Source organism: Symphodus melops (assembly GCF_947650265.1).
Source record: "Symphodus melops genome assembly, chromosome: 16".
NCBI lineage: Eukaryota > Metazoa > Chordata > Actinopteri > Labriformes > Labridae > Symphodus > Symphodus melops.
In genome coordinates, this window is record NC_136706.1 from 20,835,884 (window position 1) to 20,853,077 (window position 17,194).

General features: G+C 40.2%; 1 protein-coding gene across 10 annotated transcripts in view; it reads right to left on the reverse strand.

Moving 5' to 3' along the window:
- Nucleotides 1-17,194, reverse strand: part of tcf4 (transcription factor 4) — a 230,504-nt gene that overhangs the window by 7,904 nt on the left and 205,406 nt on the right. For 6 of the 10 annotated variants that reach the window (XM_079365223.1, XM_079365221.1, XM_079365224.1 and 3 more), the window contains 4 exons: nt 6,528-6,669; nt 3,443-3,656; nt 1,358-1,587; nt 507-654 (listed from right to left, as the gene is read on the reverse strand). In XM_079365223.1, coding sequence (XP_079221349.1) covers nt 507-654; nt 1,358-1,587; nt 3,443-3,656; nt 6,528-6,669 — 734 coding nt within the window. Of the gene's footprint in view, nt 1-470; nt 655-1,357; nt 1,588-3,442; nt 3,657-6,527; nt 6,670-17,194 lie in introns of all 10 variants that reach the window. The other 4 variants (XM_079365228.1, XM_079365230.1, XM_079365225.1 and 1 more) reach the window with 3 other exon arrangements.

Below are 17,194 nucleotides of genomic sequence, written 5' to 3' on the forward strand. Positions count from 1 at the left end.
TACACTTCATGGAATCTGTTAAAAACTGGGACAAAACCCAAACAGGGTTACAGAGTAACACCTCTCAATCATAGACTGAAAATGAGAAGTGGATGGCTCTGATTTATGATAAAATGGGAGGACGACTCTCACAGTTCATCTTTATAAACTAAACGGGACATGTAAGGGGGCTTTCTAAATTCAGTTCAGCAGGAAACGTCCGGTTAAAAAGTACACAGACACAACATAACGAACATCAGACAACAGATGGACAAATGAAAGCTTGTCCACCTTTTGAGCAAACTTTCAATTTAGACGTAATGTAAGCCAAAATGTCAAAATAAAGACAATCCTGCCAACTGTTATGTTTGACAGGGATTTATGATTGAATGGCAAACATCAGGTTCAAGTTCTGACTGGTTTCTGAATTGATTCTTTAGTGGGACTTGGAGGTACAACAGCAGATTAGTGTATAAGTGAAATCTTCTAACCATTCAGGGGGGGGAGGAGATGTTGCTGCGTTTTACATTTGTCCCATAGGGTTCGACCCGTCGCCCATGGCAGCAGCAGCAACGTGGTGTGCAGCCAATGAGAGGGGAGCCCCGTCCGATGACACGGTCACCTTCTCCTCCTCACGACGCTTCAGGCAGGCCGCCTTGGGGTTCAGGTTTCGCTCTGGAAAGAGAGAAAGGGAGAAAAGGTTGTTTTTGTGTTTAATGCTGACCTTCAGTCAGACTGAAGCCAAAAACTTCAGTGGAGTTGAACACAATCGACAGGTGTCAGTGCTGCCCTCTCCTGGAGCTCACACACCATTACATGAGCTAACCCTTTGAACCCTGATTATCAGCTTCATTCCCCCTTTAAGGCGTTTTAACGTGTGAATGTGATCAAACCACGTGTTCAAACTTAAATATGGCGGCATTATTATTTCTTCACTTTTAGGACACACAAGGAATGGTTCGACTGATGAAGAGATGTTTTGAATCATTTTCGCTTTCTTACAAAGTTTCAGTTTCTCATTTTTATTTTTAGGGTTTTAAGAAGATTGTAGATACCAAACTGGCCTTTGTTCATACGCTTACTTCGGCTTTAGTTATGTCCATTGATAATAAGGCATGAATGATAATGTATGCATGTGTCCTGAATTACATTTATTCGATAAAACCATGTAAAACCCAGTGATAAAAATAGACTAATGTTATAAGAAAAAGTTGTAATTTAATAAACTGTATCTGTAATTCAGTGCACAAAGGGTAGATAGAAATTTATTTTGATCTTTGATCCGTTTCTAGAATGTTTTAATATTTATATGTTTTACTTTTATACCTGATACCTCTGAGATCCGGTAAAAAGATTAGGAGTCTATCATCAGACTGACCTCTGACTTGCTGCTCCAGACTGAGGATGACGGCGACGGCCTGGTGCAGGATCAGTAACTTGGTCTGAGGTTTGTCGCTCTTCAGGTGCAGCTGGACCATCCTGCCCAGCTCCTTGAACGCCTCGTTGATGTCACGCACACGCAGACGCTCCCGCGCGTTGTTGGCCATCCTCCGTTCCCTCTCTCTTTCCATCTTCTGCTCCGGAGAAAGGTCCTCGTCATCGTTGTTGCTACAGAGACCAAGGATGAGGACCAGGAGGACGAGCCAGGGAAAAGGAAGCAGGGGACGAAGGGGAAAGAAAAGGAAGCAGGGGATGAGGAGGAGAGCTCATTTTATTTTCCTGTCAGGAGGGAAATCTACAAACCTGCAGCGGACTCGGTATTTACTGCTTTTACAAGGCGAAAGGATCTCTCTCTTTCTCTCTCAGCATAAAGAGCAGTTGAGTAGAGGCAGCGAGTTGTCGGGGGACCCTCAGGCTGCGTGTGACTTCTCAGTTTACAGAAATGCTGACTCCTTTCTAGGGAGGAGGGCGTTTACTTCGAGGCTAGGTGTTAATGTGGTCAGCTCATGTTTGGCTCCTTCTTTTTTTTTACCTGGGTTTAAATCGTTACTGGCCTTGATTGATTGATTGATACTGTTTCTCCTCTCGTCCCCTTGCCATCTCAGATAACACAACATGAACCTGTTTTTTTTAATTTAGTGTCTAAATATATAACCAGTACAAATCCTTCTCTCCTCAAACCTGCCACACAGTCTATTGTAGTAAGTGGCATACTAAGCTGTTTCACTGGACATACTTTTTATACACATTTGTCAAAAAATGTCAACTTGAAGAAATGCAAGACTTCATCTTAAGCGGAAGAAATCTACTGGAGCGATCACAAACATTTTGTCCTCAGCGTTTATAAAACAAAAAGGTCAAAAAAAACAAAGGCCACACAAAGTAAATCAGGAAACCAAAAAGAAAAAAGGAATCCAGGTTTACATCAACAATTGTGCTGAACGACACAAACACACGCTCCCAGCACCTGAGAGACACTTTTCATCCATTTCTTTTTTTCCACAAACAAAATAAAGTACATCATCATCCCCGTCATGACCGCCTCATCATGAATAATCTCTGGGTTTGGGATCCAAATGTTTCGGATTTGTCTTAGTTTTTGCCTCCAGGTGGAAAGTCTCGTTTGGAGGGATGAAGGCTGCTCGGCTGCAACCAGGGCAGGAAATCAACACCGTGACCAAGAAGCACACTTCCTCTTTTAATCACCATTTATTAACATGGCTTCATTTTGTATCTGATTAAGGGGTGCCATAGTTGTTTGTCCTTTTGAAACCATCTGCATGTGAAGCTTCAAGCGTCAGTGTTTCTGTGGGTGTTGATTTCCCGGCCCTGAATGTGAGGCGGCTCTTCTTTGAGAATATTGAGTGTTGGCTCTACTCTGTTGTGTGAGAAACAGTTAAAACCAGGCTCAAGACCATGGAGAGACTGTTGAAGTTAACCAGAGGCTTCGAGTCCACCAGACCTCTCTCTCTCTTTAAAGCAGCGGCAGAGAGAAGGCTGGTGACCACGGCCGTGTGGAGTACAATAAGTCTCTGTTTTAACGTATTTAACTGCTTCTCATCACACTTGTTCACTCCATCAAAATCCAGAGGCTGGTTCCCAAAAACACACACAGCTGTGAGTCCTTTCTATCCAAACTTCATTGTTTCACTTTTAAAATAAAGAATAACTGTCTGAAAAAGTGTTTATGTTTATGCCATAATATATAAAGTATATTTTTGTTAATTTTTCATGCAACTCTCTTCAGATTGCTCCAGAAAAATGATACTTTCCCGGCATATACGTTCAGCTCTATACCATGAAATAAACATCAATATGTTTTTATTTCTGCCACTACACTGAGACGATAAAATAGTTGATCATGTAAGCTGATGAAATCCTGTCTCTAATAGATAAGTTCTTTTGAACAAAGAAAGGTCTCAGAGTGTGTCCTGTTTTTGGGATTAAGCTGGTTCCAGCCCAGCCCAGGGGTTTGGATGGAAGCGAGCGTCTGAGAGGTAGGCGGGGTTACCTAGATCTTGACCTATCAATAGACTTCAGATCCTTGTTGTCCGGGTCCTCCTTCTTGGAGTCCAGGGGTTTGGAGTCCAGCAGGTTCTCATCTCCCTCATCCTCAGACTTGATCTCCGAGCTGACGGAGGATGTGCTCTGGCCCTGAAGGCCCCCGGACAGAGCTGCAGATAGACGAAGAAGATGATGGGTTAGAGGGATGTCTGGAGACGCTTCCCCTGATTTTCCTGGTGGATGAAACAAAAGAATCAGATGTTAAAGTCACATGTTTTTACATCAACACACAGTTTAAACAAATGAGCTTCTGTGTGAATCAGTGTTTTAATATGGGTGTAAATGGGGTTTTCGGGGGCTTTTGGAGCTCGCCTCAAGTGGACACTCTGTGAACTGCAGCTCTTTTGCGTCTTTATTTTTGCTTCATTTTTCAACACCCGAGGTTGTAACTTGATTTTTCTGGTAAAAATTAAAGGACTTTTTAATTAAAGCTACAAAAGTGGATTCCTGTTTTATCCGAGATGCAATCGAATATTATTTCTGACAATTCCCAACTGCGAGGATTTGAGTGTTGAACCAGTGGCAGATTGCTGCTAAGCTTATCCTAATACACAATGTAAAAATAGAAATGATTTAGCTTAAGTATTCCAGCTAAATGTGAAACAAACAGTTTGTGCTTCTGCTAAAAAAGAAAAGAAAAGACCATCTCAGAGTCATGATTGAGAGTCATTTAGGGTTTCTTATTTGTTCTATTCTGCAGATGTAATGTGAGCGCAGCATCAGGCCTGTCGCCCTGCAAGATGGCGGCTCAGCAGATTGCTGATGTAGACGTAAAGGCCCCTGCACCCTCTCCCTGCCTTTCTCCTCCGCTCAACAGTGCACTCTTTATTTGACGTCTGTATGGATCCGTCACTGGGACGCTGCCAACTTCTCAGTCAACACAAAACGCTCCGCTCTGTTCCCACACACACACACACACACACGCAGACACACCAGCAACTGTCGGCCATTTTGAATCTCCGTCTGCCTGACTGGAGGCATTTTGTGAGCAGCTTTGAGTGACGGCCTGTGTTTGGTTTGTGTGTGCATCTGTCCCCGCACAATCACCGAGTGTTTGTGCACAAATATCGCACGAAGAAAGGCTTTAAACTGTGACTTTGTGCTTCCGAATGTGTGATTGAACCCAGACGGACACAAACCGACACCAGAGACGACTGAGCAGACACTCTGAAGCCTGTCCGTATCTTCCTCTGTGATTTGAGCTCGCGTCTGTGTGAACTTAAAGACACTGTGAACATTCAGCTCCACTCTGTAGTTTGAATGAAGTCAGCTTCTCTACCTGCTCTTCAGTTTTAACTTCCTCCTTCTGTTTCTCCTTGGCTTCTGAAATGAGTTCCCTCTTTTTTCATTTTTTGTTGTTCACTGTTTTAAATGTGCTATATAAATAAAATTGATTGTTTAATTTCTCATGTTTTTGACAGCTGGGTAACCAAGTGAGGATGCTTCACTGCCACCAACAGGTCAGGAGTGGAGTTAGAGCCGAGGGTTAAACTTTTCGTAACAAGACGACCTGGATGACTCATCTGTGTCAAAGAGTCATCACTTTGTCTCTCTCTTACAGACTGTCGGACACATCTTCCTGCTTGTGTGTATTCTGACGAGTCAGCCTGTTTTCATTGTTCATACGGCTCTGGATAATTCAGCACTCCGGCATTTATGTTCATGCGCCAACATGCGGTGCCTCGTCCAATCTGTGGTGAATCAGCTCTTTAAATGATGCCTACAAATTCATTAATAAGTGGATGTAATAAAATCAAATCAACCTGCGTTGGTTAGATTAAGGTTGTTACTATATCAATGTAATTCACTGAAATAATAAACTCATTGGGGAATCGTCACAGTCCATAATTATTTTGAAATTGAGAGAGAAACCACAGCTTTGCTACGGAAGTTTTTGCTGCCAAAAACATTTTTAATACACTTTATTTACAGCCTCTACCCACACTCACTCCTGTGTGAGAAAGTGTGTGCCTGTGTGTGTGTGTTTCTCTGTCTCTCTCACCTCATTACACACTTGGCTCTGGCTGTCGGCAGCTGAACTTTGCTGCCAGCAGACTCATTTTCAGCCTTTAAAAACGAGCTCAGGGCTAATTTGCTCCACAGCGCGTACATATATACTTTTCCTCCTCCTCTATATTCACATCACACACTCACACACACACACACACACACACACACACAGGGTTTATTTGACCCCCCTTGCTCGGGCGTTGACATCAGGGTTCGACAGCTGAGATCTGACTCCACGCGTTCGACTTCCCGATCGTCACTTTGACAGTTTCTGTATCTCTACCTTTGTTTCTCTTCCTCTCTGCCTGTTTTATTTCATCTGCTCTGTTTCTTCTTCAGCATCTCCTTCTTGTCTGTGTACTCTTTCCTCATGTTCTTCATTACCTAATTTCTCTAAATCGTCCATTTTTTTTTTTTTTTTAAGCCGTTTCATCTTTTCACTTTATCTTTCTCGTTTCTCTAACCGGCCACAGTTGTCTGTCATCTTTCATTTATTCTGCTCTCTTTAGATCATTTTCTACTTATTTATTTTCATGTGTTTTTCTTTTGTTCATATTTTAACATGATCCTCCTGTTTTCTGTTTTTCATCACTACTTTTTTCTCATTGTTGTTTCTTTTCTCTCCTTTAAACATTTCAGGTCGTTCCGTTCACGATCTTCATCTTTTTAATGACCCTCATGTATTTCCACCTTCGTATCCTTACTTATTATTTTCATTCAATGGTTTCTACAAAGGTTATTGAACGATTATGTAAAGTCTGAAGCATATTTATGGTGTTTTTTTTGTGTGTGTATGCAGAAATGCATGCTGGGATGTGTCTCTACAGAAACAAACATGCATGTCTCTGTCACAGTTTTTTTTTTTTTTTCTCTAATAAAAATCAAACTTCTGGAATAGAAACAAAACAAACAGAAGTGTAAACGGTCAGATGTGTGGGAGAAGTCCTCGCAGAGTGCTTGACGGTGATTTATGAGTTTTAGTGTTTGATTCTGGCCGTGTCTATGTGACTGTTGGAGAACAGAGCGACTCTTACCGCGGTACGGGTCGGGCTGGTTGAGGTCCGGTGAGGTGGCCGACTGAACGGGAAGCTGAGGCCCCGACACCTGACCGCCCATCGAGTGTCCGCTGCGCAAACCGCCCACACCGCCGCTGCCGTCTTCTCTGTGAGAGCCCACCTGGAAAAAATAAAACAGCAGAGGGTTTGATCAGGAAAAAATCTGACTTCATCAGTCCAGACGTTCTGCTCTGAGCGAAATGTCAGGCTTGTTTGAATTCTTTTTTTTTTATTTCTTTATTTTATTTGAAAGCTTTTTGGGCACAGAAGAATCAGAAACATTTACTTTGAAGGATGAAGGAAGAATTTGTTGAATATTTTTACAACAATATTAATGCAGAATGACAACATTCAAAATAGTGACTGAATGGAAAGACTACAAATATCTAAAATAAAAAAAAACTCTTCAACAATCATATATTCCATATTTACATTAGATTGTTCTATTCTTTAAATATTTCTAAAACCCATCTGAATACAAGGAACTTTAAACTTGATTGTCGTATTTTGACTTCTACTGGGTTCAAATACAACTTATTTATGTCCTTATTCATTCAAATGTATTTGTCTTAGTTTTAAATGTTATTATTCTTTGTATGAATTATATAATTAATTATTATAAATATATGATTTGTATGTTTTCAGATATTACTGTTTCTCAGCCATTACTTAGATTCAAGTTTCATAATCATGAAGTATTTCTATATTTCAGAGAGTGAGTAGAGAAGAATCACATTACTCATGTTTAAGCTTCGTGGAGAACTGAAGATGTCAGTAAAATCAAAGTAACGTTAAAAAAAAGGACAATTTATAAATAAAGGGGAAGTTAAATTTACTGTCTTTCTCTTTCTCTCGCTTCAGGATGCTGCAGTTCTGAGAGCGGCCTGCTGAGGGCATCCTCTGCCTTTCTAAGACGCTCAAGATTTCTGTGTCTCTCTGTCACACACACACACACCTACACACACCTACACACACACACCTACACACACACACACAGGCATTCAAACACACTTATACAGACACTGTCCCATCTGATGCTTTTCAGCCATTTTACAAGTAAAACTCAGGTAGCTGCACCGCTTCCACACACTGCTTGTGTGTGTGTGTGTGTGTGTGTGTGTGTGTGTGCGTGTGTGTGTGTCTCCTAGATGTTCAAGCCTTCATATCTGACATGTAAATTTACACTTTTTGAAACTCAATATCTCCATGTTTCTTTACGTTTGCTTTCAGGAAAATCCTGTAAGGGTAAATGTTTGTATGTTTGTATGTTTGTGTGTTTGTGTGTGTGTGTGTGTGTGCTTGGTTGAATCCTATCCATCTGTCTGCTACACACACAAACTAGCACACGCACACACTCTAACACACAACCACACCCACACACAACAGCATAACAACTGACAATTATCTTAATGCCCATATGTTTAATTGTGGGATTTCTAATTCCCAGAGCACCGAGCAGCTTCCAGCAGGGACTCACTGTTTTGGCACGAGATGGGTTCTCTTTATGTGTGTGTCTATGTGCGTGTGTGTGTATGGGTGTGTGTGTGTGTGATGCCAGCTTTCTCGCGGCTTCCTGCGGTTCTCCCTCTCTCACGCCTCCTCTTTTTTCGATCTTTTTACTTTGAACATGTCAGCAGGACGGCGGCTCGATATGAATCCCGGTGGATATTTAGATCTGAACACCGTAAACAAGAAGTTGCTCTGCAAATATAATGTAAGAGGGGTTGTTTGTTTTTTTTTTAACATAAAGAAAGTTGACTAGCAGTGTGGAGGGTCTTAAACATGCTCAAATCTGACTGAATCATCATTCAAAAATTAAATGAAATTTATTTCACACAACAGGCCACAATTAAACAAAGTTTCAGTTTAAAGTTTAAAGCTACTGTACTGCTAAGTTCTAACGTTCATCCTTAGTTGGGTCTTTTAGTATACAGAGTGATAAACCATGAAATACAACAACATACATTTGATTAACCGATACAGAAATAGAAATTTAAAACACAGCATTTGACCTGTGCTTAAAGATTTGACATTCGGAATTACCCATCATGCATTGCTCATGCTGGCCATCTTTGTGAGGGGGTTAGATTAGCAGAACGAAATAAAACTCTTTTGCTCATTTTGATATTGTTTCAATCTGCGGCACCTGGAGGCTTAAAAGTTAAAGCATTTCATGACTATGTATACACAGTGTAACGCAACATTAAACAGAAGATATCTCTCCACATTTCCATTATTTCAGCAGGTCTAGACTGTTTGATAAGAAAGTGCCGCAGGTCATCACGTGATGCCTTTGTCCGCTCTTTGTCGACCTGGAGCCTCACGCTGAGATGTGCCGTTGAGGAACTCTTAACGTTCAACATCTGCTAGCTCACCTGCGACAGTTTAGCGGACCTCCTGCAGGTCCCTTGAGACCCGAGAGGTCTCATACTTTGTTTTTCTGGATTCGCCGTAGAACTCAAACTTTTGCAGGATTGGTGAACTTTATCTGTAGTCCTTTAAACCTCTGATTGTCCTGGTTTCTACCCGAACAAAGAACAAACATCGAGCCAATGAGGTCAACTAAAACACTCCATTCATGTTCGAAGTTGTATCTGCTGAAGTTGAATTTGAGTTGCATAACCTCTTATAGGAATATTTATATTCTGTGCATATGATATATGAGACAGTTATGTCAGACAGAAACTGCTTTCATGGACACTGAAGAACATTTTTGAACTAATATGCAATTTTACACGTATTGAACCACCACTGTGTTTCTTGATTTTGCAATAACAGGTACAGGTAACAGCACATTACAGCACCAGATTATGATCAAACGTAATGTAGATGGAAGAAGAAAGAGCAGGTGGAATAGATAGAAGACATCAGGTTAAGAGTCTCATGACTTTTTGATTCAGATGGAAATGATGTAAATTGTCTGCTTTGACTTTTCTGCTGTCTTGTATGCCAACAGTAGTGTAAATAAAGTTGTTTTGAATACACAATCCCTCTGTCTGTCTGTTAATCCAGCTGGCTGACAGAGAGGTCTTGCCCACCACATGCCAAACTCCCCTCTCGCTCCATGCAAATATCACAAAATGTCGACCGGCTTGTCTGCACGTGTGTGTCTTTGTGCGTTTGAGTGCGTGTGAGTGAAACTGAGCGTAGTCTGTGCGTATCCGTCCATACGTCTGACTGCTCCCTTATTTATTATTTTCCTCTCGTCGTTCCTCATGTCTTTCTTTTTCTTTCCGTTCTCTGCCTTTCATCAGCGCCTGGATTCCCAAATGTAAAATGGCAGCAGAGAGGGAGACAGAGAGGGTGTTGTACATTTTTAATGGAGGGCTTTTATATTTTAACGAGCCTTCCTTCTCTCTTGCTTAATTTAGTTTGATGAGGAGAGAAGACAGGGAGACAGACGGAGGAGAAAAATATAAATTAATCACAAACCTCGCTAAGAGAGCCACGCCCATCGACCCACCATTCCTCAGGTTAAAACATCTGATTGGACAACATTATGCATAACATCATGCAGCCAATAACGACATGGAAGCATCACTAAAATGTTTTGATTTACTTCGTCTGACCGTGACTGAAAGCTGCGGAAAAAGCCAGCGAGTAGATCCTGAGTTTAGATTATTTTGTCAAACTTTTTCCATTTTTTTTTTCTGCCTTTTGCTAATTTCTGTCAGAGTTGCATTTAAGTCCATCTGTGATTTTGATTACTCACAGCTGGAAAGCATAACATTCATTTGACGCTTTCTCTGAAAATCAAACCCAGGTAGAAAATTGTGACACCACATGGTTGTTGTAAAGTGTTTAAAAAACTATCAATAACCAGATGTCAGAGTGTCCTTGAATGCACCAACAAGAAAAGTCTCTGTACAGTTTGTTCGCTAGTTTTCATGTTTTAACAAAAGATCCACGAGTCTTTTCTAAAAGTGAGTTGGTTCCCTAAAAAATAGAAAAAAAGTCATGCCCCTTACAGAAGAGCAGCTTACGGTAATTCTTTTGCAACCAATCGGATGTTTGGCATGAAAAAATCCAGCACTTTAAATGGTCAAACTCTGCCGCGAGGGGAAAAGAGACTGGAGGGGAATCATGGGAGTGATTCTTTCTGCTGCTCTCTTCCACTCCTGATGAAAACAAACTTGTTGAACGCAGTGAAGACGAGCAGACTTGAGGAGGAGAGCATGTTTACCGACGAGCTCATGTATCCAAGTATATTTTAAATGTCTTTTATTTAATCACAGCAGAAGTACGGAAGCTTTCAGCAGCAGTTCCCGCTTTCTTTTGTGACATCCCGTGTTTCCATGGCAACAATAAATGGGGCTTCCCATGACAAGTATAACTTTACAGCTTTCTCTGGCTTTGATAACTGTTGGAAGTATTTGAGAGGATGTAAGTACTCAAAACACAACATAGGTTTAGTCCATTTTAAATTCATTAAGATATTTTCGTGTGAAATTCTCCTAAAATTCTACACATCGTACCTTTAGGTATCAGGCTTTAAAGCCTGTTTTTGTGGCTGATGCAATTCAAAATCTTTTTCTACCTATAAGTAACTTTGTCCTAAAATATGGAAAGATAGGGCAACGTCTTGCCGGGTTAAATTCGATAAGTTTCACGCTTTAAATCAAGACAAATACTATTGAAACAAACAAAAGTTGTACAGGACTTGTTAATGACGTTAGACTATTTTTAAGAGATTTAGATTTTAATCATGTCAAGCCTCAGGTAGGGTTTCATGACATATAAGATGCACCATGATAGGGAATAAAATCGTGAACTTTCTGATATTATCTAAACTCTTCCAACAGAGCTGTGCAGATTGAAATAAAAGGAGGCAGAGGAGGGCGAGCGAGAGGAGGAGGTGCTGAGTAGCTGTCATCTGCAATGTTGCTGATCAGTGGGAAGTGTCTTCATTTATAATGTGTGTTAGAGAGTGCACTGATTACACAGGAAGGCGAGAAAGATGTGGATTTCTGGGTCAAGAGATGACACACACACACACACACACACACGCACACACACACACACACACACACACACACACACACACGCACACACGCACACACGCACACACGCAAACACTCAGAATATCTCTCTGGAACACACACACACAACTTTGTCACGTTATAAACAGCAAAGACAAGTCTGTCTCTGCTCCTGCAGGAACACGTCTGAGACAAGAATAAACTCTGCCAATTCACTATCTCTGCAAATTGTAATATTTCTAGAAGCATTCCTGCAATTTCTGTTTGTCGTTTTTGATTATTGTCGCAGCTGCGAAAAAAAAAACCTACCTCTGAACAGGAGCAGGAGAGGAAGAAATGCAACTGAAGTGAGAAGTTCAGTTTGGTATTACACAAGAAGAAAGATAACATGCATGCTGCATGATTTTATGACTATCCAATAGCTGTTATTGTGTTACATTATAATGTACATGACAAATAGGATGTCTAAACCTCGCAACATTAGGTTTAGGGTTTATCCTCTGGGGAGCAAGACCTGAAAGTGTGACCGTCAGATCATCTTTGCATTCATGAGAAATGTCCTGAGGGTGGCACTAGAGGGCAAGGCAGCAAAGCTATTTAAAACTCTCCTCTTTGACTGTTCACACCAAGTCATGATACATCGCATGAGGAGCGTTTTAGTCTTATAGGATATTTTGCAAATGCAAAGCATTAAAGTAAATGTGATGATATTTTGCATCGGATTTCTATATGTTCTATTCTATACTAATCGAATGTACTAGTCTAACATTAACACACACACACACACACGCACACACACACCGTGGAACATTCCTCAAGCTGCACAGTTTCTCCTCTGTTCAAACTTAACACTTGACAGAAAGCACCTGCTGTAAAGTCAACACACACACACGCACACACACGCACACACACACATGCAGAAACACACACACTTTCTCAAATTCAGAGAAACACACACACTGGGCCCAGTGTTGAGGTTGGACTCGTACGGGAGGAAAAATTGGTGCAATATTTTCCGGTGGCGTGATGTGTATGTTTTATTATTTTTTTGTGTAATGAACAGAGTGAAGGTTGACAGACTGTTTCTGTTGAGTTCAACGTCAATACAAAAAAAAAAAAAAAAAGAGTGGGAAAAGTAAAGAGGGCAGAGCTGGGAATACGAATCTTGGAAGAATGTCCTCAAGAGGGAAAAGTTTTTGAGGAAAAATGCATCAGGATGAATTAAACGGACAGAAAAAATAATAAATAATTCATGTAATATTTGGTTAGGGTACGTTAAAGTGCATCGTGTTGACATGCTGATCGTTAAAGGTGCAAATGTCATTTTGGTAAATAAACATATTTCCAGACAAACATTTATCTACGTATGTGTTTTTTTAATTTAAGGACGTAAACTAACAACCTGACTAAAGATACATCAAAGTGATTTGTACTTATTATATTAAATATAAATGTGGAATACTCTGATTCAAATATGTTTTAAGCCTTGATATTAAGCTTTCACATTTATTGTCTTAATCTAAATAAAATGTTGTATTTTTGAATTTCATTCCAGATTTGTCACATTTTTTCTCTTTCCATTTTAACATGAATTTCACAGCATAACATGTTTCAGTTTTAAAATAAGTTTTTTTTCCCCCAGCTAGTTGGTCTCCTATCCAAAAAAATAGCTTTAAATAGAACAATAAAACAAATCAAGTTGAAAATACATTTTCAGATAATTCTCTGTAATATTGTTGCAGAGAAGATATCACCTTTCCTCATAAATATTCATGTCACGCACCTTTTGTATACAAACAGTGAGCATTACCATACCACAGGGCTGCAGGTCCGTATAAGGTGTTATAATTTATTCGTCCAGGAACATATACATTTATGTTGTGAAGAAAAGCAGCGGCCCACATATATCAGACAAACACTAACTGGAGAGTCTACATGAGAACTAAACAGTACAAAATGTTTACCTCAAAGTGCTGTTGGTTTTTTGATATTTGTTGTTGTTTACAATTATTACCAGCTAAAGGTCACAAGGGGTCGCAGTATCATTTAAACAAACATGCTATGACCTAACACACTGTGTGCTGTTTAACAAATAAAGCAAATACATTGAAGAGACGCAGAGCAACAGGTTGTTTCCTTTCCACTTATTCCCCACCTGTTAGCTTCAGGTATTAATGCTACATGACCCGTAACTGTGAGTGGACTTCTGGATTCTATCAGTGACTTTAAGGTTCCCGTCTGCCAGTATCTGCTTCAGTATAACAAAGGAGAAATACTAAAATAATACTTCTTCCTTACACTGATTGATGAATTCACTTTATGTATCAATCTGTTTCTGATGTATTTCTCCTTACTATAGGTTTTCTTTTTAATTATAGTGTTTACATTAAAAGCAGGGTTGATAATTTTCTCCTGATACACTTTTTAAAACTTTGGTTGAAATTGTCTTTAGGTCCTGACAGAAATTAATAACTCATGTGCTCTGAAAAAGAAACAAAGAAAATCCGTCATCTGTAGCATGTTGTAAGCTTGCAAAAACTTCGACCAATGTCTGCCACGAGGTACCAATCGGATGAACCAATCACACGCCTCCCTGTCCCCCTTCTTGTTCTCTACCCCTTGCATGCACAAGCCCAATCTCAAAGCATGAGCTGAGGTCTGCTTCTTCACCAACGGCGCCCCCTCTGGTCCCCTTAAAGTGACGGGGCACAGAGAGGAGGTGAAGAAGGAGCACTGAGGGAATGCTATTTTTTATTACCAACCCTGCCTTTAAATAAAGATGATCTTCTTTTTGTTAACTTTTTTCTCTCGGTTGCTTCCTCTTCTATCATTTACTTCCTTGCAAATGTTCTTCTTTTACAGTTTGTGTAGTCGTGAGACCTTTTTAGTCCATATTTACTTAATTGCATATTTTCTGTCACATTTGTTTTCATCTTACTGACTTGATGCATTCCCCCCCCCCCCTCTTTTTTCCCCTTCTCTTTCCCCACTCCTCTCTCTCCTAAACAGTTATACACGCACGCACACAAACACACATAAGACACAGCTGTATGTAGTTTGGCTGTGTTAGGCTGAGACGCCTTTAGGCTGAGGTCATTACTTTGGGAAAACAGGTGGTAGACCGATGCAGCAGAGAAAGACAGAGGGTGAGAGATATATGCAAAGACAGATACAACATAGACACTCGCAATTACCATAATGCATCACTGCATATGCAGATAAACACACATGTTCCAACACTTAAATCTTTCTTTCTCTAATGCTCAGTGGATTTTGTCTACTACTCTTCTATCTGAAAAAATCTTGAACCACAACCACTGTCTGCATCTGGTGTGTTTAAGTCATTTCAGTTATTTTAATTCATCTCAGTTCAGTTTTAGGTCGTCTCTAAAAGAGGGGAAAGGTTAAGAGACAGGAGAGTCTGTCTTTCTCTCCATTAAGCGGAGTTACAGTAAGTGAAATGGATCATAATCTGGATCAGTCTGCTGAAAAAACACACTAATTCCAGATAATACTCCTGCATCTCTTTGCTTTTTCTGAGCCACTAAATGTACTCCCATAAGCTGATGGAAATCTACTGTGGCCCATTACCATCCTCCACGACACACAATAAATAATACAAATATCAAAGGAGATAGCAGGAGAACATTGTTTGGGGTCAACGTTGGGGGACCCAGTGGACGAACGTTGTGCACCAGATGTTATACAGATCCGCTTTGATACTGTGTTCATTTTTCAGGGAAGAAGAGAAAAAGAGTGCGTTTGTTTTTGAGTTCTACAGAACGCCTTCTTCACTGTGATTGGTCAGTAAGGGGGGAAGTGACGAACACGGCACTTTTTCATCACGGTTTTTCAACTTACAGAGGTGAGGGCACATCGAAAGCTGACGCTGAGGGCGTTCTCGCTTCGGAAAGCTGAGCGATGACAACGCTGAACTGGACTGGTTTGTTTTTTTTTAAATGGGGCGCTGCCAGTGCACAACATTAGTTAAAATCAATGAAATCAATCCTTTTACTATACCGTCCTCAAGCTATTTACCTTTTCCATTTAATTAGGTAAAGGTTTGATTGAGGCCTTTTATTTAATATAAAGGTAAATCTACATGCGTTAGTTTACTGTGATATCTTAGACACAGAAATGCCTCATGTCATTTTATCATTTTTATGAATCTTAATTAGGTATAAGGTGTGACGTGCAATAAAAACAAATCAGCTTCCTTACACTTCTGCTACTTTCTTCTCTTTGTACGTACAATATTTGTAGGGAATACCATCTTCTTTTTCAAAATGTTACCCAAGCTGTAAAAAGTACAGTAGTGACAATGGTGAGACTTTGCAGAGTTTGGTAAGTGAAAACATCTCAGCCTACGACTAAGTGCAAACACACTTTAGCCCCCGCTGTGAGTTTTAAGTGGAAGTGCATGCCATTAGGGTTTGACTTGGCACGGCTAGCAGACCGGCCCAGGACGATATGTGAACCCTTTTATAGAGATGCTGTGTTTCCACTCTTAATGAGTCTGTTTTTCTATCAGCCAATGATCCAGAGCCTGAACAAACACACACACAGGATTCCTTTAATGACAACACAAGAGGCAATTCATGAGCTTCTGTCTGCGTGTTTTTAAAGAATCCATAAGTAAAAAGCACATATCCATCACTTCCCTTCACGGGAATCTTTTTCTCCACGTGATGCATGTTAGCAGTGAGGAATGTGTTTGGAATAATGTCAAGATTAAACTGAAAAGCGGTTTGTAAGGATATCACCCCTAACAAGAAGTCAACGTTTAATGTTTTCCTGGACCCGAACCACGTGTCACTTAATAAAGCTTAATGCCAAATGTGTCTCTGGGGAGCAGAGAAGAGACGGGTTTGAAGGCACAGCCAAATGCAACTGTGAAAGTAGTTTGCAAGTATTTCCCTTCAATTTCAAACATTTTCTCTAAGCACAAAGTTGAAATCGAATTGTGAAGCCAAACACTAGTCTCTACTTTCCTTTTTTTTTGTTTTTAAAGTCGCAGAAAGCGATGACTTCCAACAACACATTTTCTCACAGCTTTGAGTTTTATCAATTTCTATATAAATGTTTAAACAACAACAACTAATAATTATCGATGGAAACCATTTGATCAGACTTGTGAGACTTTTTTAAACTAACAGCAAAGAACATTCAAGCTCTTTCAGGAAGTATTGATATCAGCATTTATCATTTCTCACTCACAACATAAAAACAGATCTTTCTCACCCTACCTACAATTTCCTTCTCCACTATTGAATGATTCAGAATAATGTGTATATTGCTCCTAGCCTAAAATGACTTCTTCTGGGGGTTGTATACATAAGAACTCATGATTACTCCGGCTCTATCCTCCAAGTGTACGGACCCCAGATTTTGGATGAACATGGTCCGTCCCGTTTGTTCTGGTTCTGAAGGATATTGTGCCAGTTGGTTTATCAGCGCTTATTGTCTGCAAACAGCTGCCAGTTTCTGCCGGACACATCGCTGTGTGTGTTTGAATGGGCTCAAATTGAGTGACAACATTTCTATTCATTGTTATTTGTTGTAAATATAATGAGGGCATCATTAAGTTCAAGGAAGTAAAAAAAAAAAAAACATCAGCAACAAAACAACAGTAAGAAGTAAGATAGACAGCAGAGCGGGGGAGCTTCT